Source organism: Misgurnus anguillicaudatus, chromosome 14, assembly GCF_027580225.2.
Source record: "Misgurnus anguillicaudatus chromosome 14, ASM2758022v2, whole genome shotgun sequence".
In the NCBI taxonomy this organism is placed as follows: Eukaryota; Metazoa; Chordata; class Actinopteri; order Cypriniformes; family Cobitidae; genus Misgurnus; species Misgurnus anguillicaudatus.
In genome coordinates, this window is record NC_073350.2 from 18,080,425 (window position 1) to 18,107,416 (window position 26,992).

Below are 26,992 nucleotides of genomic sequence, written 5' to 3' on the forward strand. Positions count from 1 at the left end.
ATTTTCAAATTAGGTTAGGTTATTGTGTTATACAGTTATTGAACATGCACATTTTTATTTTGCATGTATTCGTGCAAATTGCATTTAATTATTGTTGTAATAAGCCATGTTATGTTGCATTTCCTATTACCTGCTATTATTTACTTAAAAAGGCCTGTTTTTACATTGCCACTTGCCATGCATTGAGTATGTAGATCTTAGACCAACTGGTTAAAGATGATGTGAAGATATATCTAGATGCAGGCGCGCAAGTGCTGCTATGTGTGATATTTGTAAGATTGCAAGTTCATCAAAGGATTGATCACTGTTCTAGGCACAGCATTATTTGACAAGGACACTAAAATTAGCCTTTGTTTATTTGTATACGTGTGTTACAGGATCTGTTTTGAAGTAGATTTGGAACCGGGGGTCTTTTTGGGGGACATGCTTACAGAATCCAACTTAATTTTGTTAATGGGTATGTGGGATAGAAAATGCTAGAACTGAGGATCTGTGTTGTGGATTAACCCTTTGCTGGGACAGATGGTTCTCTCTCCCGCTGAGCCAGAAGGGTTGGCTGTCAACATCAACATGGGCGCACATCCTCGAGCCTTTCCCAATTACAAGTCTTTCCTTTCCCAGTATCTAATTCCAGTTCCCAGATCTCTAAGAGATGGAGATTGTGAGACGCCAAGTCTTGGTCTTCTTACTCTCTCGCTGTCAATGTATCAAACCTTCTGCTTTTTCTGGTTAATCATTTCAAATGTATATCCGAAAGCCCTGCGATCATTTAAAAATACTGTTTTTTTGTAAAGCACATGTACAGTATTGTGCAAAAGTCTAGGCCGCTACCACCAGACTTGGTGTTTTAGAAGTTCTAATGTCTATCCATATTTATTTTTCAATCTATTTTATTAAAATACAAACAGAAAATACAGAAAAAGTGTACAAAAAATAAATATGTCTATGACTTAATGTCTGATTTAGGCATGATCTGTGTTTAGTGTGACCTCTCTTGGCACATCTTGAGCAGAATGAAGTAAAAAGACTAATTTCTTTAAAATTCGAAATTGCTAGGATTTAATTTCATTTAGGTTTAAGAGATCCTGCAGTTACCTGCTATTGCTCAAGTGGAAGGGCAGTTTACCCTAAAAATTGACACATCAGTTTACATTTTATACCGTTTTTAATACTACATACACATGTACTGTATTTCCTGAATGTATTCTATTAAAGAGCCCGAGAAAAACAATTATATATAATCACTATAACATTGCAAAAACAACAAATCTAATTGTGACACGGTGGCCTATGACTTTTGCACAGTACTGTACTGTATATGCTACTTAATACTTATTGGGAAAATAAATTATACTAGATTAAAGGGCACAAGTTTTGCAACAAAAATCTATCTACACAACAAATAATGTATATATTTCACTACACTCAAAATAAATAAAGCTTCATGGTTTTATTTAGATATAGATAGGTATGTTATGTAATAAATGTTGATACACATCTTGTGTGTCATGTTTCTTTTGTTGCAGGTTTATTAAAGCAATAAGCCACTTGAGACTATGCTTACTACAGTCAAGGTTGTTTTACTCATTCAATTTCAAGGTGTACATAAGGACACCCTCTAATCCTGGTGAAATCACAGTAACCTCTCTTTGCATTTTACTGCACTTTATAAAGACAATAAGCTCTGTTAATGCTAAACTGTTCTGGCAGTGCAGAGATATTAACTAACCAGTGATCAGTTGTGGTCTAATATATTATTAACATTACCAATGCAAACAATTGCACTATTCAGCATGTTTTGATAAATCTGTACTAATATGTCAACACTCTGTGGGTAGCAGTCGAATAGAAGGGAGGAAAGATGCCCTCAAACACCTCTGCTGTGACAGGGCTGTCAATATCTTCTATCCCTTTGAACCCTGCTGATGTTGCCTCCAGTCTGGATGTGCCAGTTATTGGTGCTTTGCCTTATGATAAATGCTTATGACAAACCACAGGTGTTTCAATGTGTTTCACCTTTGGATGCAGTACTTCTCAGGATAAGTAACAGTTTGAGAACTTTTGTAACAAGAGTCAAGTGGCTTTATTGTCAATTTAACATACACTGTTAGAAAAAAATATGTATTCCAGCTGTCACTGGGGCAATTTCATTTTACTATGTAGCATTATAGGTACTGTTATGTATACATTTGGTACCAATATATATCTCTGAGGTACTATTCACGAATATCAGCTGACGTCACTCACACCTCAAACTTGTCTTCTGCCATTTTGAGTACCTGAAGTGGTCGCAAAAGAACTAGAAGCTTTGCCTTCGATATGTTGTGAGCATCAAAATCGCTATTTTTACAACACTAAGAAAGCTCGCCACAACATGATACTTTGCTCGAAGTATCACCTGTGTCTCTACACGTGAACTCGAGCATTGAGAACATTGTTTGTGTACACAGAGTTTACTAAAAAGAAGGTTTTGAACAACTGACTTTGGTTGTTTTGGTGTCCACTCGCCGCCATCTTGCCAGTCAAGATGTATCGATCTCCGAATGCGACGTAAGGAGGGAGGGGAGTAAAGATGGATAGCTCCTAAAGCATAGTTCCATATAAATGTACGGATAATTCGTTGTTTTGTCACAAGTGAAAAACAATATTGACCTTCAGGTTAAAAAAGGAGCCTCATATGAGATTCATTCATTCGCATTCGGAAATCGATTCTTTATGTCTGGCAAAGATGGCGAGCAGACACCATAACAGCCAAAGTCAGTTCTTCAAAACCTTTCTTTTTAGTAAACTCTGTGTGCACAAACAATGTTCTCAATGCTTGAGCAAAGTTTCATGTTGTTTCGTGCCTTCTTAGTGTCGTAAAAATAGTGGTAGTTCGGTAGCAGTGGACAGCGGCTGGATAAGAAGATATCCGTAAATGGTAGCAAGCTAGCCAATGATTGTCAGTAGCCTACTGGTACTCGGTAGGTACTCAAGATGGCGGCAGGCAACTGGAATGATGTAAAAGGTCACATGACAATGAACTAATAAACGGCACGCGTACAAAGATGTACTTTTTGAAAGGGTACCACCAGTGACATCTAGGGTACATATTTTGACAATTTTTTCTGACAGTGAAATTCTTCAGGACATGCATACAGACACGATACTTTGCAAGGCTTGTGTTCAATTTTGCGGGTACTCACGCGTACACATAAAAACTGCAGTGTCTTAACTTCCGCAGCCATGTCATTATTCGTTTTATAGATAAGTTATGAACAAGTTTTTTGCATCCTTGGTTTCAAATGTTCTTGGATTTATTTGATAGTATAACATATTACTATACTTTTATTAACCACAGTTGCCAATCCTTAAGCTCTGTTGTTGCAGATAATAATTTACTTATCAAGTATCTATGATCGTAAACATTGTCTTTTTTTAGATTTTTTTTATTAATAATAAACCTGGGTTTTATCCTGGTTACAACTTTCTTGTTTGGAAAGATAGGGTCATGGCTCTGGTCATCAGTCTGGTGTTAGACTGGTTAGCTGCGATAGATTTTGCATTGGTCCCCTGTGATTTTGGAGATAGTTGTTCTGGACTGTTAACCTAGTAGCGCTGCACAATGAATCGACAAACTAATCGGCATTACAATTCCAGGTGTTACAATTACATAATCACCAAAAGGCCTCAATTACAATTATCAACTGTCCATTTGTGCTCATTTCTAGTTAAAGTGTCTAATTGCCAATAATAATCGCAATTACAATATCAAGGAGAATAAGTGACAATTGTGATTTTTGTCTTAATAATCTAGCTGCTCTATAACCTAGTATTAGTCCTTGAATGGCTACACTTTACATTTGATGCATCAACATGTAAGGACTTAAGGCTTTAAAGAAAATAACCCAAAGCCCCATGGCTGGTCAATGAGATAAGATGAGGCTCCCATCTTAATTTTTTGCATTTTGTGATGTATTTATGAAATTGAAAAATGTGGTCTGTGATGTATATAGTGAAGGCAATTTCCATTCCACATGTTCTAACTTTCTCTTTTAGATTTACATTTAATCATTTAGCAGACACTTTTGTCCAAGCGACTTACAAATGAGGTAAACAATAGAAGCAATTAGAGCAACACAAGAACAGCAATACACACGTGCACATCAAGTCTAACACAGTATACATAGATAAAGATAGAAAAATAGAAAAAGATATTAAGGTCTATATTAGAAAGTGAGGTGTTGGCGGAAAAGATGGGTTTTAGACATTTCTTAAAGATCACCAATTATCCGATTCATGATTTTATATTTCTTTTGGTGTGTAAGTACTGTATGTATTAGTACATGTTAATGATTTGCAAAATCCCAAAGAAAACAATGAAACGAGTTATTGTTTCCAACGTAAATCTCTTTTCTTTGACTACAACAAACACACGGATGGTAGGCAACAGTTTACTTCCTGGACCTGTTGACGTGGACACGACAGTCATTATCATAATCCTGCACGCTTCTGCCTTACATCCTTAATAGCTTTTACCAGCCACACTGGTAAAGTTTATCGATCAGCTTCGGTCATCTGCATTTTTGGATCAGATTCGCCTCCTATTGATAAGGTAGTGAAGATGATATTAACTCCTGTCAGTATGTTTTTATATTTATATGAAATAATTTACTACTGACTATTCAAACCATGAATCAAACGTGAGATTTAAGTAGTGCAGATTGGCGCTTAATGTTTGTCATTTCTACGATCACAAATGCAGACATGGTTTTATGTTTTAGCTTCCGTACCTTACCAATCTGTTACGTTCTGCTGAAGCCGCGCTGGTAAAGTTGATCGATAAGCTTCAATCATCTGCATTTTTTGATCGGATTCGCCTCGTTTTGATAAAGTAGTGAAGACGATATTAACACCTGTCAGTAGTACATTTCCGTCTGATGTCAGAGGAATTCAGGCCAATCACAACGTACAGGTCAGCTGGCCAATCGGATGACACTGCGCTTTTCAGAATGATGGGCTTTGTACAAAATTCATGCGTTTCAGGGAGGCAGGGCTTAGAGGAGCAATAATAATGTACGGTATGTGGAAAATAATATGTTTTTTTGAACCATAAACCACGCAAACACATTGTAATATAACAAATACACAAAATAATGGTGTTTTTAGCAACGTAATAGATGCTGTTTAAATCTTAAATCTTTTGTTGCATCCGACAGATGTGGAACAAATCCAGAGAAGGTACGCGACAAGCCGTCGCTCTTAGAAAATGCAACAAAAGATGATTCTTCTAATAACGTCTGATACTTTTTAGTCTTCCAGGTTTTCATAGAAAGTCGGATAAATATATAAAGGCTACTTGACTTAAAAATATGAATAAGTAAAAAGTTATACATCTTATCTGAGGAGCTTTCTTCATCTTCCAGTTTATGTCTTGCCTTTTTAGTTAAAAATGAGAGAGAGTCAATGGCAGCGATTGAAAAATGAGTGCTGAAAAGAGACGAAGTGAAATAGAAAGAGAGGGAGAGAGTGGCCTGTATTACTCACTAGGTCAGGCTCATGAAAAATTTAATCAAGCCATGCAGATAACCGCTTCGGCTCAGAACAAACACATCACAATCTACGAGACTATTTTTCAATTAGTATTTAACAAGAGAGGGTATTTAAAACGACTTCTAAGAAAGAATACCAAGCGTAGCATCTCGTGCTAACTCATGTTTTTTCAAATGAAATATATTCTCATCATTTTTATTTTACTTTTTATTTTAAGCCAAAAGTATAAATAAAATCATGCACACTATCAGTACTTGCTTAAATATTTATTAACACCAGGAACGTATCAGTCCACTGACCATTATCAGGCATATACACACACTTTAAACAAGAGCATTTATATTCAATTTTGACCAATGAATGAAACAATCTCACAATTTAAAGGAATAGTCTACTCATTTTCAATATTAAAATATGTTATTACCTTAACTAAGAATTGTTGATACATCCCTCTATCATCTGTGTGCGTGCACGTAAGCGCTGGAGCGCGCTGCGACGCTTCGATAGCATTTAGCTTAGCCCCATTCATTCAATGGTACCATTTAGAGATAAAGTTAGAAGTGACCAAACACATCAACGGTTTTCCTATTTAAGACGAGTAGTTATACGAGCAAGTTTGGTGGTACAAAATAAAACGTAGCGCTTTTCTAAGCGGATTTAAAAGAGGAACTATATTTTATGGCGTCATCTGTGTGCACGCACACAGATGATAGAGGGATGTATCAACAATTCTTAGTTAAGGTAATAACATATTTTAATATTGAAAATGAGTAGACTATTCCTTTAACACGTCATCCAATGTATGAACTCAAGTATACAAAAAGAGACACTTTACAACGTTTCATTAAACAATGCCCATCTTAGCAAAAGAGTTTCAATGTCACGCCCCTCTTGGTGGAACAGACACTTTTTCAATCCCCAAAAAATGTACGGAGGACACATGGCGAACAGGATAAATAATATCACTTACGTTAACTGATTTTTTGTTTCCATTGTTTTCCCCACATAACACAGGCCACATGGACAACAAATCAGGTGTTGTGTTGAACAATGACAGAGTTAATTTGATATTTTTGACCCATATTTCAAGCCAAAAACCACAGTCTCTTTAATAACATTGGCAACGTGCAAACATCTGAACGCTGGTGTAGTAATAGTCTTGACTATTATTAGAAAGATGATTATAATGAGTCGTTTCCAAATGCGTTAACAACAGCCTACGCTACACCGCTAACTGAATCACAGCGGTGAGACTTGCAGTCACTTATGGCATTGCGTCTGATTGATTGCCTCTCTTGTTTCTGCCGTATTGCTCTCCAGGAATGCAATAACCCCCCCCCCCCAAACCCCTTTATCCACCTTATAACTGGACAACTGTGTTGCCATGTCTGATTTCACAATACCAGGTAACATTTATGTTGTTATGGCAGTGACGGGTAAAACCGACCCAGGTTTGGAATTTAAAGTAACTCATTTTGTGGAAACATTAGCACCTTTTACTTGTGATATTTACATTACATTAATTAAACATTAATCACAAACTGTTTATTTGGATTGGTGTGAAATCCGTTTTTTGGATATTAGAATAAGTGAAAGGCACGTAGGAATGCTCTTTTTCATATCTAGACAATGCACAAAGGCTTTTAACTAATGCCAGTTTTCCTTTGCGTGACAAACCTTTAAGTGACCTTTAAGGATTTGAATATGCATGCATGCTAATTTTGTACTTATCTATAAGAGCCATCAGGCTTTGCTGAATCATACAGGACAAGTGTACTATTTTTGTCCACCGTACCACTGTGATTTTTCGTCGTTGGGAGATTAGTATGCGCATACACATACAAAGCATTAAGCTGGCTCAGGGGCCGGCGGTTTTAAAGCTTTGCAACAGAATCTCAAGCCAACATCCTGCTATGTTATCCAACGCTGCCAACCTTTTGATTGGTTAGGTTTTTGTGTTTTGTTATTCCACTAGATTGATCATCAATGAGTTTGCGTTGTTTCATAGTCTTTGTCCTTCTGTTTTTCACCGTTACTGTTATGTGGCCTTTATCTGAGTGACAAAGACTCTTCCTCAACGTGTGGATGAGTGAAGCTTGAAGGATTTACTTCTGAATATCAGTTTAGGAGGAAAACGTTGTCAGACTGTGAGTGTTTTATTCATTGTATCATGGTTTTACTATAAACTCTGCCATTTTACAAGCATTATGCTTGTTTTAGGGTTTAAATTATTAAGTAGTGTTTACTTTTGCTGTTTTAAACGGTAGACTGCAAGTTGTTTACATGTCTGACAAATGTAATGAAATGCTGTGTTGAACATTTTGTGTTTTCTACCAATATGATCTCATGGGAAAGCATGCTTATTTTACACGGTGGTGATTTTGTATGAATTCGGTTATCTGAAAAGCATAAATGAAACTCTAATTCATAACCCCACCCGTAACTCTAATGCTAGTAGGTACACCAAGCCGGCAGCTAGCCGTTAGGCAGGTTTTGAGCATCATCTAACTTCAGTTTTTGGTGTGTTCCACACTGTCACTAAAGTAAGTCACTTTCATGAGGCCGATTTATCATATTGAAAGAGCGGTGGAGCTCATCTGGGAGTTGGATTATTTTGATTGGTTGTTCGGCCAATTAGGGCACGAGAGCAAAAACCGAAATGTTAAGGAAGCAAACAGTGAAGTCAATGGGGAACGCACAGAACTCTCATATTTTAAAAAGATATGGCTCGTAAGACATAACGGATAAATCACTAATCTGTCTGTGTGATTTGTACGAAACGTAGAGTTGTATTTTTGGCGCTGCAACAATCAGCTGGGTCAATGACGTGACCTTTATTATTTTGTGTCCATATGGTTCAATTACCATATTTTCCGGACTATAAGCTGCATCATTCAAAAATGCTTCATTAAGACGAAATAACATATATAAGTCACGTATAGTCAAGTAGCAGTGGACTATACGTCGCATTTATTTAGAAAACAACTTCACAAAATTCAAGCTGAAGAATAGACATTTAATCTGGAAAGGCAAGTTATTCAACTAAACAATAGCAGACAGAACAGCAAGCTGAATAAATGTCTGTATGTTAAAGTAATATTATCAGTTATTTAAACCAGTGGTTCTCAAACTTTTTCAGCGTGCGGCCCCCCTTCTGTACGGCGCAGTCCTTCGCGGCCCCCCCAAAGAAATTTTTTTGACAAAAAACTGTTCTAAAACACATTGAATGATACAAAGTAGTGCTGTTGGTTAGTAGCCTTATTTTTTTATTTAGGTTTAATTCCAAAGAATTCATGACAAATTAATTTATTTTATAAAATGGCATAAAGCTGCGGCCCCCCTTGCACCATCTTGCGGCCCCCCTGGGGGCCCCGGCCCCCAGTTTGAGAACCACTGATTTAAACGATAAATCATAGCATACAGAACTTACCTGGAAGGTTGAATAGTCTAAATTAACCGAACAAGCCAACTAGCGTGAAATTCGCAGACTCGTCATTCCGCATCACTTAATCCATTGAATAACATAAATACAGGAGCAGCATGTTTTAGTGACTCTTGCCGGCTGTAGACGGTAATGATGTCTCTTGCCTCATAAATGTCAAAATTAATTCATAATGACTAACAAGGCGCACCTGACTATAAGACGCAGCACCAGCCAAGTTATGAACAAAACGAAAAATACGGTAAATGTAAAAGGGTTAAAATTTCAAAATAAATTTGCAGATTACTTGCATACATTCTCTTTTTTGAGAACCAATTCTAAAATTTCTGGTTTGATTTCATTTTGAAAGAATATTTGAGTGATAAATGCAAAAATGTCAATGTGGTGTAACCGGTCTGTGTCAATTGGTGTAACTAGTATTTTTTTAAATGAAAATATAAATATATTCATAAAAAATGTGGAATAAAATATACTCATCTAGTTTAGTGTTATATGATTTTTGTTATTTTTACATCATTTGTCAAAGATTATTTAGAAAACAGATCTCTTTTCAGCATATGTCAGGACAAATATTACAAAAATACATTAAAATTTACATTTAAAAATAACTAATAAAATTATATTTAAAATGATTTTTTGTTGCTGTTGATGATTACGCTTACATGCCATCAAGGTGGATAAAATATTTAATTTTTCTTATTGTTTGGCGCAATTGGCGGTTACACCATTTGACATTTTTAGGTCCATTCAGTCTTAACTTCCATAAAAATGGTGCAAATGTCATTTTTTTTATTGCATAAAACATAAATACACTGTGTTCATTGAAAAAACCTGATGTATGCTTTTAAAACAAGTTTTTAAAAAAGATTTTTGAATTTCTCATCTTGCCAAACCGTTTTTGTCACTGACCCAGCTAAAGCGCATTGGCTTACTTTAGTTTTAGCATCCAGTACTAGAAACCACTAATGCATGATCACTAATATACTTTAGGACTAAGTTAGGTGACTGAAAAAATGCTTCTGTATATACAAAATGTTTGCAATAGCTGTGAGAATTTGTAATTGGACATTGACGGTGAAAAATACTGACAAATTTGGGTTTTTTTGGGGGGGTTAATAAAGATTTCAAGAACATTGGCAGCAAGGTCTTGTGTGCTGTTAATCAGACCTCTACTTTCTCATTATTATTATACCCTTTTCTATGCTTGCATGTTGGGTAAGGCTTTCAAACGTTTGGAAGGTCAACCAAAAAGTCAAAATGTGACAAACTTTGTATGTAGGTCATATAAGAAATCTGAACCGAGGGCGTCAGAATCACAACACTCCCTGAGCTTCGGAACCTCAGCTGCAAAAATAAACCAATTTATCACATGTGACTATTTTTAGAGTCCATCACTGGATGTGAACATGGCATTATTTTGGAATGTTAAATATATCTGTCTTTGGTTCTTTTAAGTTTTTTGCTGCCTTGCTTAACAGTAATATATTTCCCCACAGCTTGCATTTATGTCATACGCAAAGATATAGAGATCACAGGCCCCATCTGATGAAAAATAAAGCGTAGACTTTGTTCAGAAAGTAAATTTGTGATATTGCTCTTTTTATGGTACAATTGTGACCCTGGACCACAAAACCAGTCTTAAGTACCATGAGTATATTTGTAGCAATAGCCAACAATACATTGCACGAGGCAAAATAATATTTTTTTGTTATTGCCAAAAATCATAAGGATTTTGAGTAAAGATCATGTTTCATGAAGATATTTAATAAATTTCCTACCGTAAATATATAACAATGTATTTGTCATTAGTAATACATTTTGCTATGACTTCATTTGGACAATGATTTTCTTAATATTTTTGCACCCTCAGATTCCAGAGTTTCAAATAGTTGTATTTCAACCAGATATCTTGGTCTTGTCATAACAAATCATAGTGAAAAGCTTATTTATTTAGCTTTAAGACGATGTATAAATCTCAATTTTAAAAAATGACCCTTATGACTGGTTTTGTGGTCCGGAGTCACATTTTTCAATGAATAATTGAATAATATGTGTCACTTTTTGGGACATAGAAATCTTGTGAAACAGGATATTTCAGACATTTGAGGAGAGATTTTTGCTGCCAGATCACTGAACTCATTTTAATTTGGCTCACTGTTGCTTTAAAGGGATAGTGTACTTTTTTATGATAGTGTATTTTATTATGGTACACTTAAGCTTGAAGTTATTTTGTGCTCAGAAAGATAGCTGCTCTTTAAGATGCGTTTGGCATTCAGCAAGATAGACAGATTCAGAATCAGTCATAAAATGAGTCAACAACTCAGCCAGTTTTTAGATACACTGAGTCTAAAGGGCATTATGTCCCCATGTCGGGGACGAGAAGAGATTGACTTTCTCTTCAATTAGAATCACAGAGAAAGAATGAGATGTACTGTTGGTAATTTTTGAAAGAATAGTTCTTTAGAAAATAAAAATACTCCTCATGCCATCTAGTTAAACACAAATTAATAATTTTATATTAAAATGGCATCATGTTATCATCTTATATGGGAGCCAAAATGGCGAAACTCCAAGAGCACACACATCCATCATCATTATACTGTAGTAATTCATTGTTGTAATGACTCCAGTGGGTAATACATTCTTCTGAAGTGAAACAATACATTTGTGAGGAAAAACTGTTAATATTTTGAGCTTATTTAGTGATTGATATGTCACATATCCATAACAACAGAGATCACAGTGGTAAGTTCAAATATGGAGGCATGTTGATTTTCATCGATTTGGCATATTTGAATGTATTACTCGGATTTGTTTGTTTACATTTAATTTTCGCTCAATAAGCTCAAAATATTGTAGTAGACTACTTTTGTTTGAACTTCACCTAAGTTAGTTCAATGACCATTTTCCACACTACCGCTGATATTCAACATGATTGCTAGTTTACCTTTAAGATTTTTTTATGCTAAATCTTTAAAGGGACACTCCACGTTTAAAAAAAAATGTGCTCATTTTCTAGCTCCCATAAAGTTAACATTTGATTCTTACCATTTTGGAATCCATTCAGCTGATCTCCGGGTCTGGCGCTAGCACTTTTAGCATAGATTAGCACAATCCATTGAATCTGATTAGACCATTAGCATGGTGCCTAAAAAAATTACCAAAGAGTTTCGATATTTTTCTTTTTATCTTTTTAAAACTTGACTCTTCTGTAGTAACATTGTGGACTAAGACCGACAGAAAATTAGAAGTTGTGATTTTCTAGGCAGATATGGCTAGGAACTATACTCTCATTCTGGCAATAATAATCAAGGACTTTGCTGCTGTAACATGGCTGCAGGAGGCGCAATAATATTACGTAGTGCCCAAATTTAGTCCCCTGCTATTGAAAAATATTAAAGGGTGATTTATAGTCGTGCGTAGGTTCTACGCCGTAGCTACGGCGTAGGTTATCTGTAGCCTGTGCGTAGCTCTGCGTAGCCTGACGCGCACCTCACAAAATTTTTAACAGCGCGTCAGTTCTACACGGATCGCAAGCGCTGTGATTCGTCCACCAGAACCCCTCCCGTCAGGTAAAAAAAAAACTGCGTCATAGGTATTTCCGTTTGCGACGGTGAAAACAAAGAATGGCCAAGTTGAGGAGTGATTTAACTCAAACTGCAACAAAAGTCGCTGTTTATTTACATCCATCATTGCTGGTCTTCTCAAATCATACACAACAAGTTGCTGTTTCTTCTTCGTTTGTGGCTTAACTTGCAAAGCTGCTTCTTCTTTGGCATTCGCGCTGCTACTGTGGTTACACTCGTGGTTACTGCCTACCAGCGGCCTGCGCGCGTGTTTGCACGTCGACGTGGACGACGACTCAAAAGTATAAATGAAAACCAACGCGGAACCTACGCCATCGCGGCTACGCCGTAGGACCTACGCACGACTATAATGAGCCCTTAAGGGGGACTATTTTCAGCTGCTGCGTAAAACCATTGCGCCTGCTTCAGCCATGTTACGGCAGCAACATCCTTGATTATCGCAAATTTTAATTTTCTATCGGTCTTAGTACACGATGTCACTACAGAAGAGTCAAGTTTTAAATAGGAAAAATATCGAAACTCTTTGGTTGTTTTTTGGCGCGATGCTGGTGGTCTGGTCAGATTCGGTGGATTGTGCTGGGCTATGCTAAAAGTGTTAGCGTCAGACCCGGAGATCAGCTGAATGGATTCCAAAACAGTAAAAATCAAATGTTTAACTCTAGTGGAGCTGGAAAATTAGCATATTTTCAAAAAAGTGGAGTTTTCTTTAAGATTAGTAACCACTTTGTCTTTAAATACCAACTTCTTTGTTCACACTTTTGTTCTTGGATTGCTGAATACAAGCTGCTAATGTGTAAATATGGGAGGTCCTATGTTATCCATTGGGGTGGGAATTAACAGACTCTCTTATCTCTCCTTCATCTGTGTTGGACTTGCGCTCTTGGATTTTTTTGGACATGTTATTCATATAAAATCTCCCCTAATGGATTTTGAAATCTTCTCTCGTGAAAATGAGAAATCTTGAAAACATTGTGATCTGATTTGAGGTGATGCTTGAGAAACGTGCATGTTTCTTTGTCTTTTCTAGGCCGTGTTGTGGAAGGTACTGATGCTGATTTGTTTTGAAGCATTTCTGTTTTTTTCCAGAGCGATGATGCTCTCCATCCACACATGCAAGAATGATTTACTGCTGAGAAATAAAGCAACCAGCCTGTGTCATAACAGCTAAAGCCTTAAACGCATGTGGAGAGTGTGTGTTTGTGTCAGTCAGGAGGTTATCGTTTAACAGAGGGTTTAAACCCCCATTAGATAATTGTTTTTTTTTCTTTTGGGCCTGGATCATGCTATTTGGTGACAGTAACCCCTTCTGTTCGTAGCTGCTGACCCACGACTGATGATTGTTCGTAGGCTGAAAATGAACAGCTGCAGATTGTGATGCTGTCATCACTTCTCACCTTTGCTGTGTTTAGGTGGTTTTGGATGGTGGAGTAATATATTAACAACATCATAACAGATTAACTTTTTTGTTTTAAAACCGATGTAGACAGGGTTTTTTTAGATGCTTGCCTAAAGCCCAATATATACTTCTACGTTGAGTATACAGCGTAGCCTACGTATATGCATACCATATGTCGTAGCGTGATGCGTAGCTTCCCAAGCTGCTAGAACCCCTCCCTCAGGTCGAAGAATTCTGCGACATATTAATTGTATGCATGTCCACCTATGCCGAAAAACTAAGATGGACACAGTTAACTCTTTCCCCGCCAGCGTTTGTAAAAAGTTAGCAGCCAGCACTAGCATTTTTTCATTTTCCACCAAAGTTTAATGCCTTTCAGAAAATGTTCTTCTTTAAATATATAAACATCAAATATATCAACTGAAAAAAACATCTTTTCACCTCTTAAATATGTGTAGGTTTCTTCAAAAATATCAAATTTTGAGCAAAAAGCTGAGATTATTGCATTTTTGTAAAGGACTTTTGTTAGAGATCAAATTCAGAGCGATAATCAAAACATAAAGTTGTTACTGCTTTTGGATTTGTAGATGAGTTAGTGTTTTTTATACCACGGGTCTGTTGAATGCTGTATTCTGATTGGCTGAGAAATGTTCCGTGGGTATGCATTATTTTCAGATAACCGCACACCTAACTTGTCAAATGTCTTAAAAATAGGCACCAGAGCAATGTTTGTGGTAACCGTGGTATAAGAGGACTAATTGACTCAGGTCCTTTGAATTATTTTAAAATAATGCACACCCGTGGTGTAACAGCAGTATATTCTTATAATTCAATGGGCCGTCGTCAATTATTCCTTACATAAGTTGGGTTAGATCGCCACCTAGTGTATGGCAGAAATATGGATTGCCATAAAAACTCCTCATTGGCAAGGAAAGATTCCCGTTATTTCTGTGTTTTTGAAGCTTTGATTGTTTACACAGTGTGCAATATAACATATGTTGATGTTTCACGTGTAAAAAATCGGGTATTTTTCACACAATTTACTCATCGGTATAGCGCTGTTTTTACTGTCCTCAAAACAGGCTGATGTCTTGTTCTATGAAGTCCCTCCTTCAGAAATACGTATCAAGCTCTAATTGTGTAGTTTGTTTGGTGTGTTGTGATTCGATAGCAGCTTAGCTTGCCGTTAGCTTAGCTTGTCGTTAGCTTAGCTTGTCGTTAGCTTAGCTGGCGACTGACGTGTTCCTGTGGGCGGAGTTTAGTCAAAAACTGTTCTTGTGATAATGCACACCCGTGGTGTAACAGCATTATATTCTTATAATTCAATGGGCCGTCGTCAATTATTCCTTACATAAGTTGGGTTAGATCGCCACCTAGTGTATGGCAGAAATATGGATTGCCATAAAAACTCCTCATTGGCAAGGAAAGATTTCTCTTAATTGACGAAATAAGGAGCGATATTTACAACTTAAGCTTCAATAACGAAAATGTATTGGCAGCAGGTTGTTTTCGCAGAAATAACCCTGACAGTGTGATCAATGACTTGCATCAGACTGAAGGGGGTTATTTTAAGGAACATTAAATATTGATTTGAAATATTGTATTTGCTCATTTTTAACGAATGGAGACCCTCCGACCCTCCATTCTATTTGGTTTAGTCCTCAGTCTATATCATGTCATATATGTTATTAAGAGAGATATTTATAGTTAATTTTTGTGTGTAATATGAAACTGTACCTGTCAAAACGATTTGCAGCTGTGTTTTATTAGTTTCAGACGATTGTTACTGTTAAAGGACCCGTTATTTCTGTGTTTTTGAAGCTTTGATGTTTACAGTGTGCAATATAACATATGTTGATGTTTCACATGTAAAAAATTGGGTATTTTTCACATAATTTACTTATAGGTATAGCGCGGTTTTACTGTCCTCAAAACAGGCTGATGTCTTGTTCTATGAAGTCCCTCCTTCATAAATACGTATCAAGCTCTGATTGTGTAGTTTGTTTGGCGTGTTGTGATTCGATAGCAGGTTAGCTTGCCGTTAGCTTAGCTGGCGACTGACGTATTCCTGTGGGCGGAGTTTAGTCAAAAACTGTTCTTGTGATGTCATTAAAGCAGGAAGTAGAGGGCTGTAGTCCAAACCGGCAGTTCGCTGTAGGCTTTGAAAGGTGAATTCTGTTAAAGAAAATGTATCGCATGGCAGTGAACTTTGAGCTTTATCATTTTACAGATATCATTTATGCTATTATAGCAACATTACACACTAACTAGAGTTTAAAAAATGGGATCAGAAAGAACGTGACCTTTAAAATATACAATGAACAATAAGCAAGATATTGGCACTGTGCTTTTGTTTTTATACACCCTACACTTTTAAAAGAAAGAGTGAGGCAGAATTTAGCATGTGACTGTTGTCTCTGATCTCATGAAGTATTATTTTCTGGCTCTAGTTGCAGATAAAATCATTCTGTATCAGTGGAGTTAAAAATGCTTTGTTTTCATTGAAAGCTAGTTTGAATGGGCTTCTCTATAAGGAGAGGGGCTTTGTATTATTTCTAAGGTCATATTTCTCTCATAATTTTGTTTTCATAAAAAAAGTGCTGTAAGGTTTGAACTTTATCAGACACTCAGTTTGTCAAGCAATAAAATCACCTTTGACACTGACATAAGAGATGTGACATGAAGAAATACACCACATTTAAGTGTTATGAAGTCTTATTTCAAGTGATCACTGCCATTGGAACAAAGGATTTTTTTGTATACATTTTTCCAAGCTTTAGGATTTCTCAGTCTACAATCAAATGGACTCTCAAGGCTCTCAAGTCCTTATATGTTTTTATCACTTTTTCAAAAAAGTGGAAAAATAAATGCTGGATCGGAATCTATATTATGTATCCAATCTTTGTTGTTGGTATTTTGTGAGGCATGACGTGCTTTATGAAAATGGTTTGAGCCCCTCTCAGTTATGAGGCTCTGGGTAATTCAATCCTTTAAGGGTTGTCCATAGCAACAGAAGATAATATGTCATCGTGTGCACTGCAAATCAATGCTATTTATATATTGTGGATTTATTTCTCTACGTGCAGTAGTGACATTCATTGCATTTGCATCTGATGTGTAGAGTGTATCTGTGTCAGTGCTTTGTTTGCTAAAACTCATTTATTAAACATTTGAACAGAACTGTAGTCTGTTAAAGCAAAGCCCTTGAAGGTTAGCATAGGTACAAGTTCACACTTTATCAATATACTCATCACTAAAGGGTGCATTCTGTTTATGGTATTACTAAATTTGCTTTTATGCATGGAAAACTGTAAGCTATTCTTAGCATGACTTCCTCGAAAACTGTCTCTGTGCCACTTTCATAACATTTCTTAGTTAATAATAAAAGCTGCATGTCATCATCTGACTCATCTTTGAGTTGAGGGCACGACAACCTGTTCACCTAAAAAGTAGAGAACATCACTTAGTTATAAAGGTTGTTGCTTCTGTATGTAGAGTCTAGTTATTTAAGGTAAGTATTTGCCATGATAAGTCTAGAAGTTAGATGTATTATATATATATAATTGACACTCTGTGACCTTTTAAGAATTTACAATTACAAACCTGCAGTCAATTTTTTACAAAGTAGCTTTTAAAGGGGACCTTTCATATGACTTTTTTAAGATAAATAAAATACATTTTTGGTGTCCCCAGAGTGTATATGTAAAGTTTTAGCTAAAAATATCATAAAAATAATTTATTAAAGCATGTTAAAATAGCCACTTTATGTGTGTGAGCAAAAATGGGTGTGTCTTAAATGCAAATGAGCTGATGAAATGCAAACACTGATGGCCATAATAGTGGTTTGTTAAAATTGAAACTCAATTGTGCTGTCAATCATTCTCTCTCTCTCTCGCTCTCTCGCTCTCTCTCTGCACTAAATGTCACTGCTGTGGTTAGATTAGTGCAGTTTAAGGGGCGGTATTATTATAATAAGATCCCCTTCTGACATCACAAGGGGAGCCAAATTTCAAATTAGAGCTAGACCGATAAAGGATTTTGAAGGCCGATACTGATACAAATGTTTGTTGTTTTTAAAATCCGATATTCCGATATATCGGCTGATATTTCTTTTCTTTTTTTTTCAGAAACGTGCAACAAAACATTAATAGATTTCCCTAACATTAGTTATTTGTAGTTATTTACTAAAATAATATGATAATGCATTTTAAAAAGAAACTTGTTTCTTTTACTGTCACAACAGAGCAGAGGAAATTATTGACAGTAATAATTACAAAAAAAATAATGATGACATTATTACTCTCATCATCATTTATATTATCATTAAACAAGATAAAGGTCACTCCTAAATGTTTGTGTAAGTGTGTAATAATAAGTCCCTCTATTGCCTTATAAGCTACCTTATAATTACCGTATATACCCGAATATAAGACCCCACCCCCCATTTTCCAAACTTATTTTTGGGTTTTCACCAGAAAATAATTTAATTTTATTTTTTATTATCTCTCTCTCTCTCTCTCTCTGTTTCATCCGTTTTTTTAAAAATATTCATTTATCGGCCATTATGAATGCTGATATTGATGGTTTGGAAAATGCCTAATATCAGCAGATAATATCGGCCTGCCGATATATCGGTCGGGCTCCATTTCAAATACCATTTTTTTCTATACATTTTTATACCAATGCATTTTCTAGGTCGATAGAAGCACTGGGGACCCAATCATAGCACTTAAACATGGAAAAAGTCAGATTTTCATGATATGTCCACTTTGAAAAACTAAATTTAAAACTAATAATGCCTGTTACCTACACTGTTTTTACAGAGATGGCCCTGTTAGGCAAAGAGAATATTACATGACAAGATTATTATGAAAAGTGAGTTTATCATATCTTTGATTTATCACCTGTGTCATTAAGATGGCTGCCAAGAGCATCTCTCGTCACTGGCTTTCTATTTATATTCAGCTAAGTGATGCGGAGATACAGCACACAGCAGGATGAGCGTGTGAGAACTGCCGGGTCACTGTCTTAACCATCAGTGACCCGGCATCCAAATACCATCCAAATAACTGACTTCATCAAAAGGCATAAAAATGTCTAGTGACTATAGCCCTTTTGCACAGTTTCCCTCAGTCATGTTATGTTCTAGTTGATATTGCTAGTATGCATTATAATATTGAGATGTATTCTGCAATGGCTATCGACACTGAATTGATTTTCCGTGTGCACTTTGCCATAATTTATATTTATGACACATTACCATTTGTTTCTGGTTAGATGCTGACTATATTTCATTGGCTCTGTTTATACTCTGCAACACCTTATCTTGAATGTAGTCTAATTTATGACAGCAGAGATATTGATTACAAGCACTGGCAAGAATACGCTTCATATCAGAGCAAGCATCATGTATGTGGGAAGAAATTGTGGCCGATCATGGTGTCTAATAAACATGCTGTTTTGGACTGGATTGTTCCATATGAGTGATAAAACAGGAAGGAGGTGATGTTAGAGAACATCTGTTGGATAAAGATCTAAATTTGTTTTGTATTTGGGATGGGGGTGGAATTGGAGGGGCTCACTTTGCTCTCTCCTATAACCAGTTTTCATCAGAACGGTGTTAAGACATGTTCACGTGCAAAGCTCTCTCACACTGATTTCACACCTGACTCTTGCTTTCCAGAAGCCTGGAGACTGTAGCATGTGCTTGTAATTGGCCCTGATGTAGGTGGTAATCATAGAGATGGTGTTGATGTGGATTTAAGTATAAATTAGCAGTTTAACATTAACAGTATCTTATGTTGTTTCTCTGTTTGTCACAGGTACAACCCGCCATCCTCGTGACGGTGAGGTGCCAGGAGTAGATTATAATTTTTTGTCTGTTGAGGAATTTTTGAAGCTTGAACAGAGTGGGACCCTGCTGGAGATCGGATCTTACGAAGGTAAACAATAAACTATGAAGTCATAAACACATGCTTTTGTTTTTCCTCAGTATTATAGTACTTTTTCAAAAAGTATAGCTTTATTATGAATATAAAATGTGTGTAAAATATAGTCTAGATATTGCGGGTGTTGTTTCAAATCCATTGTGGAAATTCTTTTGAGTTTTTGTTTTTTATGTCGTCAGACATCAAACTGTAAAGTTGAAAGTGTACTAGGGCCGTTCGCATGACGTCATTTTCGTCATCAGGAGTGACGCATCATTTATTTAATTTGTTAAAGGATTAGTCCATTTACTTAAAAAAATCCAGATAATCGCCACCATGTCATCCAAAATGTTGATGTCTTTCTTTGTTCAGTCGAGAAGAAATTATGTTTTTTGAGGAAAACATTCCAGGATTTTTCTAAGTTTAATGGACCCCAACACTTAACAGTTTTAATGCAGTTTAAAATTGCAGTTTCAACAAAGTTTCAAAGGACTCTAAACGATCCCAAACAAGGCATAATTGTCTTATCTAGCGAAACGATTGTCATTTTTAACAAGAAAAAAAATGCACTTTTAAACACAACTTCTTGTATATCTCCGGTCATGTGACGCGCCAGTGCGACCTCATGCACGTCACGGATGATGTATGCAAAACTCCGCCCCAGTGTTTACAAGTGTGGAGAAAGAGGACCGTTCCGACATTGTTGTATGTCGAATGATACTAATTAATGTGTCAGTTTATTGTTTAAAATGATCCGCAAATGTGCGTTTCATATATATAACACGTGACCTTTCTACGTCATTACGCAATTACGTGAGGTCGCACTGGCGCGTTATAGGACCGGAGATAGACGAGAAGTTGTGGTTTAAAAGTGCATATTTTTTATTTTTCTTGACAATCTTTTCGCTAGATAAGACAATTATGCCTCGTTTGGGATTGTTTAGAGTCTTTTGAAGCTCCGTTGAAACTGCAATTTTAAACTACATTAATACTGTTATCTGTTGGTGTCCATTAAAGTCCATTAAAATGAGAAAACTCCTGGAATGTTTTCCTCAAACATAATTTATTCTCGACTGAACAAAGAAAGACATCAACATTTTGGATGACATGGTGGTGAGTAAATTATCTGGATTTTTTTTTTAAAGAAAATGGACTAATCCTTTAATTCTTTGTAACGCAACTAAACTCCGCCCTCTCTATTCTACACTTTACAAAATTCTACAAAATTTTTTTACATAAAAAGTAGACCATCTGGGAACTTCATGGATACCATTTTAACATACTGTGGGACATACTAATTCTAATTTTAAATACTTTTTATAGTGGATAGTATGCAGATTGGGACGTTGGGACAAGGTTACATTTATCTACTACTGTACAGAGTTGCTTGTGCTTTGTTAACTAAGGTATTATTATAGTTGTGCGCAGGTCCTACAGCGTAGACACGATGCCGTAAAAATTGGCTACACGTCGGTTTTCATATATACTTCTTCGTCGTTGTCCGTGTCGACGTGCAAACACACATGCAAGCCGCTAGTAGGCAATACCTGCGCGTGTTACCACAGTAGCAGTGCGACCGTCAATGAAGAAGCAGTATGGCAAGTTTAACCCACAAACGAAGAAGAAACAGCACCTTGTTGTGTATGTTTTGATATGACCAGCAGTGATGGAAGTAACTAAACAGCGACTAATGTTGCAGTTTGAGTTAAATCACTCCTTAACTTGGCCTATCTTTGTTCTCACCGTTGCAAAAGAAAATACAATTCTTGTTACCTGATGGGATGGCTTCGAGTGGACCAATCACAGCGTTTGCATTCCGCGTAGAACTGACGTGCTGTTAAAAATTTGGCAAGGTACACGTCAGGCTACGCAGAGGCTATGGATAATCTACGGTGTGCTACGCTACGGCATAGACCTTTACGCACAACTAAAATTTGGACTTTAGTTTATACTTTAAATTAAGAATCAAGACCAGTTAACTTTGCTTTGCGGTATTAAAAATTGACTCTAGGATGGTCTCTATACAGTGAAGCTTCCTTATAAATGATTAAGGTGATCATATTGAAATCTTCATTTACATATTTAATACATTAGCAGTTCATATGAGCAGAAGTTTAACCTCTAGAGTTTTCAAAGTCAGATCTTAAACACCTGTCTTGGTGCTTCTCATTAGTTTATCTTTGGCACAGTGTAAAGGTTTAGAAGTGACAATCACATTAAAATCCCCTAAATTGTCGCTGCATGTGTTCGAATCTGAAATTTTCTCCGACTTTTGACATAGCACTAACCATAGCAAGATTTAAGGCCTCCCAGCTGTAAACAAAACATGGATGCCACGAATTTAACCAAAAGGAAACATGATTGTTATGCATTTTATGTTAACCACCATTGACAGAAGCACTATGTTCAATTTCTGCTTATTACACTGCTGTTTTGAATAATAGTTGTCAATAAGCCATAAAGTATGCGTTACCCCATACCACAATGCTTATGTGAACGTCTAAGAGACGGTCAAGTTTAGCAAAAAAATTTATTACGTTTTTGAATTTAGTTCCAACTCTCTCCATGCATCCCAATTTCTGCTGTTTGTCCTAAATAGTTTTCAAAATTAGAATTAGTACATCCCAAATTTTCATATGTTGAAGTCGAATGAATTATTATCCTTAATGTACCCAGATGATCTACTGTTTTTACTAAAAATGTGAAGTGCACATCCTGTCTCATTGTGAGACGGTGGAGTTTTGTGATGGTACACTTAAAAAAAAAAAATTAAGAAAAAAAATTCTTAGTATTTTTGTATTGTTTTCAGTAAAAATATCTTAAAATTCTTAAATTAAGATGACCAAAATGACCCAAGAAAATAAGTCTAGTTTTTAGACCAAAAATATCAAATTTAAAGGTGCAGTGTGTAAATTTTAGCGACATCTAGTGGTGAGGTTGCGAATTGCAATCAACGGCTTAGTCCACTGCTCACCCCTCGCGTTTGAAACACATAGAGAAGCTACTGTAGCCGCCACCGGACAAACATGTCATTGTCAGAGAAAATTTTGGAAAAAAATTGTCCTTTAAGGGCTTCTGTAGAAAAATGGCAGCACAAAATGGCGACTTCCATGTAAGGGGACCCTCGGTGTATGTAGATAAAAAGGTCTCGTTTAAGGTAATAAACACATAACGGTTCATTATAAAAGGTCTTTATACGCCTCTGATAATATAGTTTTGTATATTATTTTGCATTTCTATCAAAAGATCCTTCTAAACATTACACGCACCTTTAAGTGATTTTGTGCATAAAACAAGCAAAAAAAAATCTGCCAATGGGGTAAGCTAATTTTTCTTGAATTTTTCTTGATTTTAGTGTTTAAGAAAAATGTTTAAGATTTTTTTGCTTGTTTTATGCACAAAATCACTTAAATTTGATATTTTTGGTGTAAAAACTAGACTTGTTTTCTTGGGTCGTTTTGCTTATCGAGAAAAAGCATCTTAATTTAAGAATTTTTAGATATTTTTACTGAAAACAAGACAAAAGATTTTTTTTTCTTGAAAATAATTTTTTTCAGTGTACAATAAATTTAAAAAAATAAAATAAGTAATGCTGCACTGAATTTAAATGTAAACTTAAAAAAGGAAAGTGACCGATCATTATATTCTTTACACGTTGCATTCACTTTTGATATGCAAAACAGTACATGTGTAATCATACTTAGTTACATACGTAGTCCCAAATATAAACAGTACATGTTTTTAGTGCATAGTATAAGTAGGCGAATTGGGACGCGAAATTAGTATGTAACCTTATTAAGCATATCTGCACTGTGTATGTGACTAATATGTATAATAAATGTATTGTTAAAGTTAGATAACCTACCCTTATTAAACATAAATCAAAATCATTAATACTTCTGAGAAATAGTAAAAACATTTAATCAATTTTTTCTTCTCATTGCTGCATTTCACCAAAATATAATAATTGATATTAAGGAAGACCACAAGGCCTGTAACACAAAACATATTAGTCAGATTGAATGATGTCAAGTGCTTTCCTTTCAGACAGACACCTCTGTTCAATTTGAATACTTACTGCACCATAATAAATACACTCATACACGCTTATACTCTTATCTGCCTTTAAGGTTTCATCCATAGTTAGCTTCTTAATAAAACATGATACTGAAAAACAAAAATCTCATCAACTTGACTGTCTTCCTTTAACCCCCATGATTTAAATGGTGGTAATATCATCTTGTTGCCTAGGTAACTATTATGGAACACCCAAGCCGCCCAGCCAGCCCCCTAGCGGGAAAGTGAATACTGGCGATGCTCTGCAAAACAGCTTTCCTGGTTCTCAGCCGTCGACCCCACGCCGCACCAAGTCCTACAATGAGATGCAAAATGCTGGAATAGTGCATACAGAGACTGAGGATGATGATGAGGTTCCTGAAATGAACAGTAGCTTCACAGGTCAGCAGTGATTGGGTGACTCTCTTTTGCTCGTGTTTGTTTGTGTTTCGTGTCTGACACATGGGAGAAAAGAATGAGTGGTACTTCTTTGTTACTTTCTCTGTCCTTCGCCATTACGAAACGAGCAGGGGGACAATAGCGCCATCTGGCTCTTGCAGAGGGTTTTGTTTGGGTTGCAAAGCACCAAGATGGACTCTCACTGTCTTTATTTATTGATCGGTCAGGTTTTCACACTCCGTATCAGACTGCATTGCATGTTGTTGTTGTGAGACCCCTTTTGCATCTTGTATAAACATCAGGTGATTCAATCACAAGCAGCATGCATATTATGGAGGCATAAATGCAGTCTTATTATTCATCATGTTATATAATATGTAAGTGTAGATGAAATCCGAAAAAATGTGTGATCCAGACAAGACAGTAAGTAGTTGAAAATGGGTCACTGCAGTTGTATTGTAATGCAAATCTATTGCAGACAACAGCAAAATGCCACCTAGTCAAGCACTGTGGTAAAGCAAGGGTTTAAATGTACCTAGTTAAAAGGACGGAATAAGCAGATTTCAGCTCATAACATCACATTTGGATCATAGCCACTGTGTATAAACCATAGGTGGTCACAAACTTTTAGACAAAATTGTCCCAAGCTGTCACTGTGTCACTGTCACCCTTTAAAAAGGTCCTATTATGTTCCATTTAGGTACAGATATGTATACATTTTTTAATCAATATGCACCTCTGAGGTACTAATATGACCTCTTTAGATGCTAAGGTGTAGGGGAGAGCGGGGCACAACCTAACGCTTTTTTGTTTTGGCTCAATCATTCAAAAAATATTTGAGTTTGATTAATTATATTTTTACACAAGCAACACACACATCTCTGCAACAAATGAACATTTGAAGTTTGTTTCTAGTACTTACCATTCTGGGACAACTACACCAAACGTGACAGAAGTGCAAACGTTACAACTTACCCCATAGGTGGGGTTCGTTGTAACACTTGCTAAAAATTAAGTTTACAGGCAAATATTTCAATACTATATACTTGAAGTGGATATTGTTTATATATCTGTCTATAATAGACAGGTATCCACACTGTATTTATTCATCCAGCGCTTTTCTCACCATAGTTCAATTATAAATTAATACAAATTCTAATGTGTAAGAAAAGCAGCACAATTATGACAAAACATTTTTTATATGTGACCCAGTCTGTAATAAAAATTAAATTCTGAAATAATGAGCATCAAAGTCTGATATAGCCATTCCTTTCATTATGATTTTAATCTTTGACGTGACCTTATTCAACGATTCTTATTTTCAACGAATACTAACACGCTTTTTAATAAGACCGGCACATTTATTTTGTTGGCAGCCAGCAATCATTAGTGTGTAGCTTATTTAAAACAACTGCAAGAATTACGCTAACGTTAGCAGTTTTCATATCGTAAGTGCTGAGGGGTTAGTTGTAACACAGTGTTACAATTAACTCCGCTGGGTCAAAATATTTTCAAGCCGACCAAAAAGTTGCTAAGAGCTGCAGACATATTTCAAAACGATGCCATGTTTTAGTCAACAAGACACTGATTAATATGACATAGCATTGGATTTGGTATCTTACACACCCAACTTAGAAACCGAAAAACATATGATAAAAAATGTACTTACATGCCACCAAAACAGTCTTTCATCAATAACTCTCTGAAAAAACATTATACATTTCCAATAATTTGAGGGAGATCGTCTTTTGGCAGCGTGAAAAAATACCGGAAAACCAAAACGTATGTAAAGAGTCCGTGTTACAACTAACCCCATGTTAGTTATTGCGCACCCCTACTTTTTGAAAGGGCGACAGTGACAGCTAGGGACCATTTCTTCTGACAATGAGGTGAATGTAAGGGCGCGCTCACATTATCCCAACCAAACGGCGCCAGAGCATGTTTGACCCCAAAGCCTGGTTCTTTTGACTAGTGTGATCGCTCTGTACCGTGTCTGTGCACGGTTTGGTTAATCGCGCATTGGGCGGCTTGCAAAGTGAACTCGGTCACTTGGGATGAGGAACGTGCAGGGTGATCGGAAATCGAGCCAGAGCACAGTTCAAAAGAAGATGTGTCCATTCCGAGACCACTCACCTTCAAAGGGACAATCGAGCTTGGGCACGGTTTGGTTGGGTTGGGTATCATATGAGTGCCACCTTAATGGGTCTTGGCAGACCACTTTTGAGATGGATTGGAACACAAGATGTTAAAAAAGGAATATGCAATAGATAGCTGGTCCATCCAAAATATCATGTAGACAAATCTAAAAATCTGGTTGGACGGATGCGTGCCTCATCTGTTTTAAAAAGCTCACTGTCAGGATCCTAAAAGATTGCAAGATCCTGCCAAACTCAGTAATGACACTCAGCTACTTAGAATTTTATATAAGCTGAATGGTTTTGCGTTTTCTTTCAAGGACACATTTCTGTATGTACTTAAACAACGCTAGGAAAATTCTAATATTTTTATATCGCACGTTGTGTTCGAAATCCAAGTTAATTGTAGGGCCACTAAATTATAATAGGCAATAAGCTGTCCTATTCACACAAGGTTATGCCTTTTCATTTGCCAAAGTGCTTTAATTTAAAATAACCAATTCAAGCGGGTGGGCCGT

At 36.3% G+C, this 26,992-nt stretch overlaps 1 protein-coding gene across 11 annotated transcripts in view; it reads left to right on the forward strand.

Annotated features, from left to right (window-relative positions):
* Positions 1-26,992, forward strand: part of magi1b (membrane associated guanylate kinase, WW and PDZ domain containing 1b) — a 168,528-nt gene that overhangs the window by 86,679 nt on the left and 54,857 nt on the right. For all 11 annotated transcript variants that reach the window (XM_055183955.2, XM_055183962.2, XM_055183959.2 and 8 more), the window contains exons 3-4: positions 19,780-19,899; positions 24,136-24,342. In XM_055183955.2, coding sequence (XP_055039930.2) covers positions 19,780-19,899; positions 24,136-24,342 — 327 coding nt within the window. The remainder of the gene's footprint in view (positions 1-19,779; positions 19,900-24,135; positions 24,343-26,992) is intronic.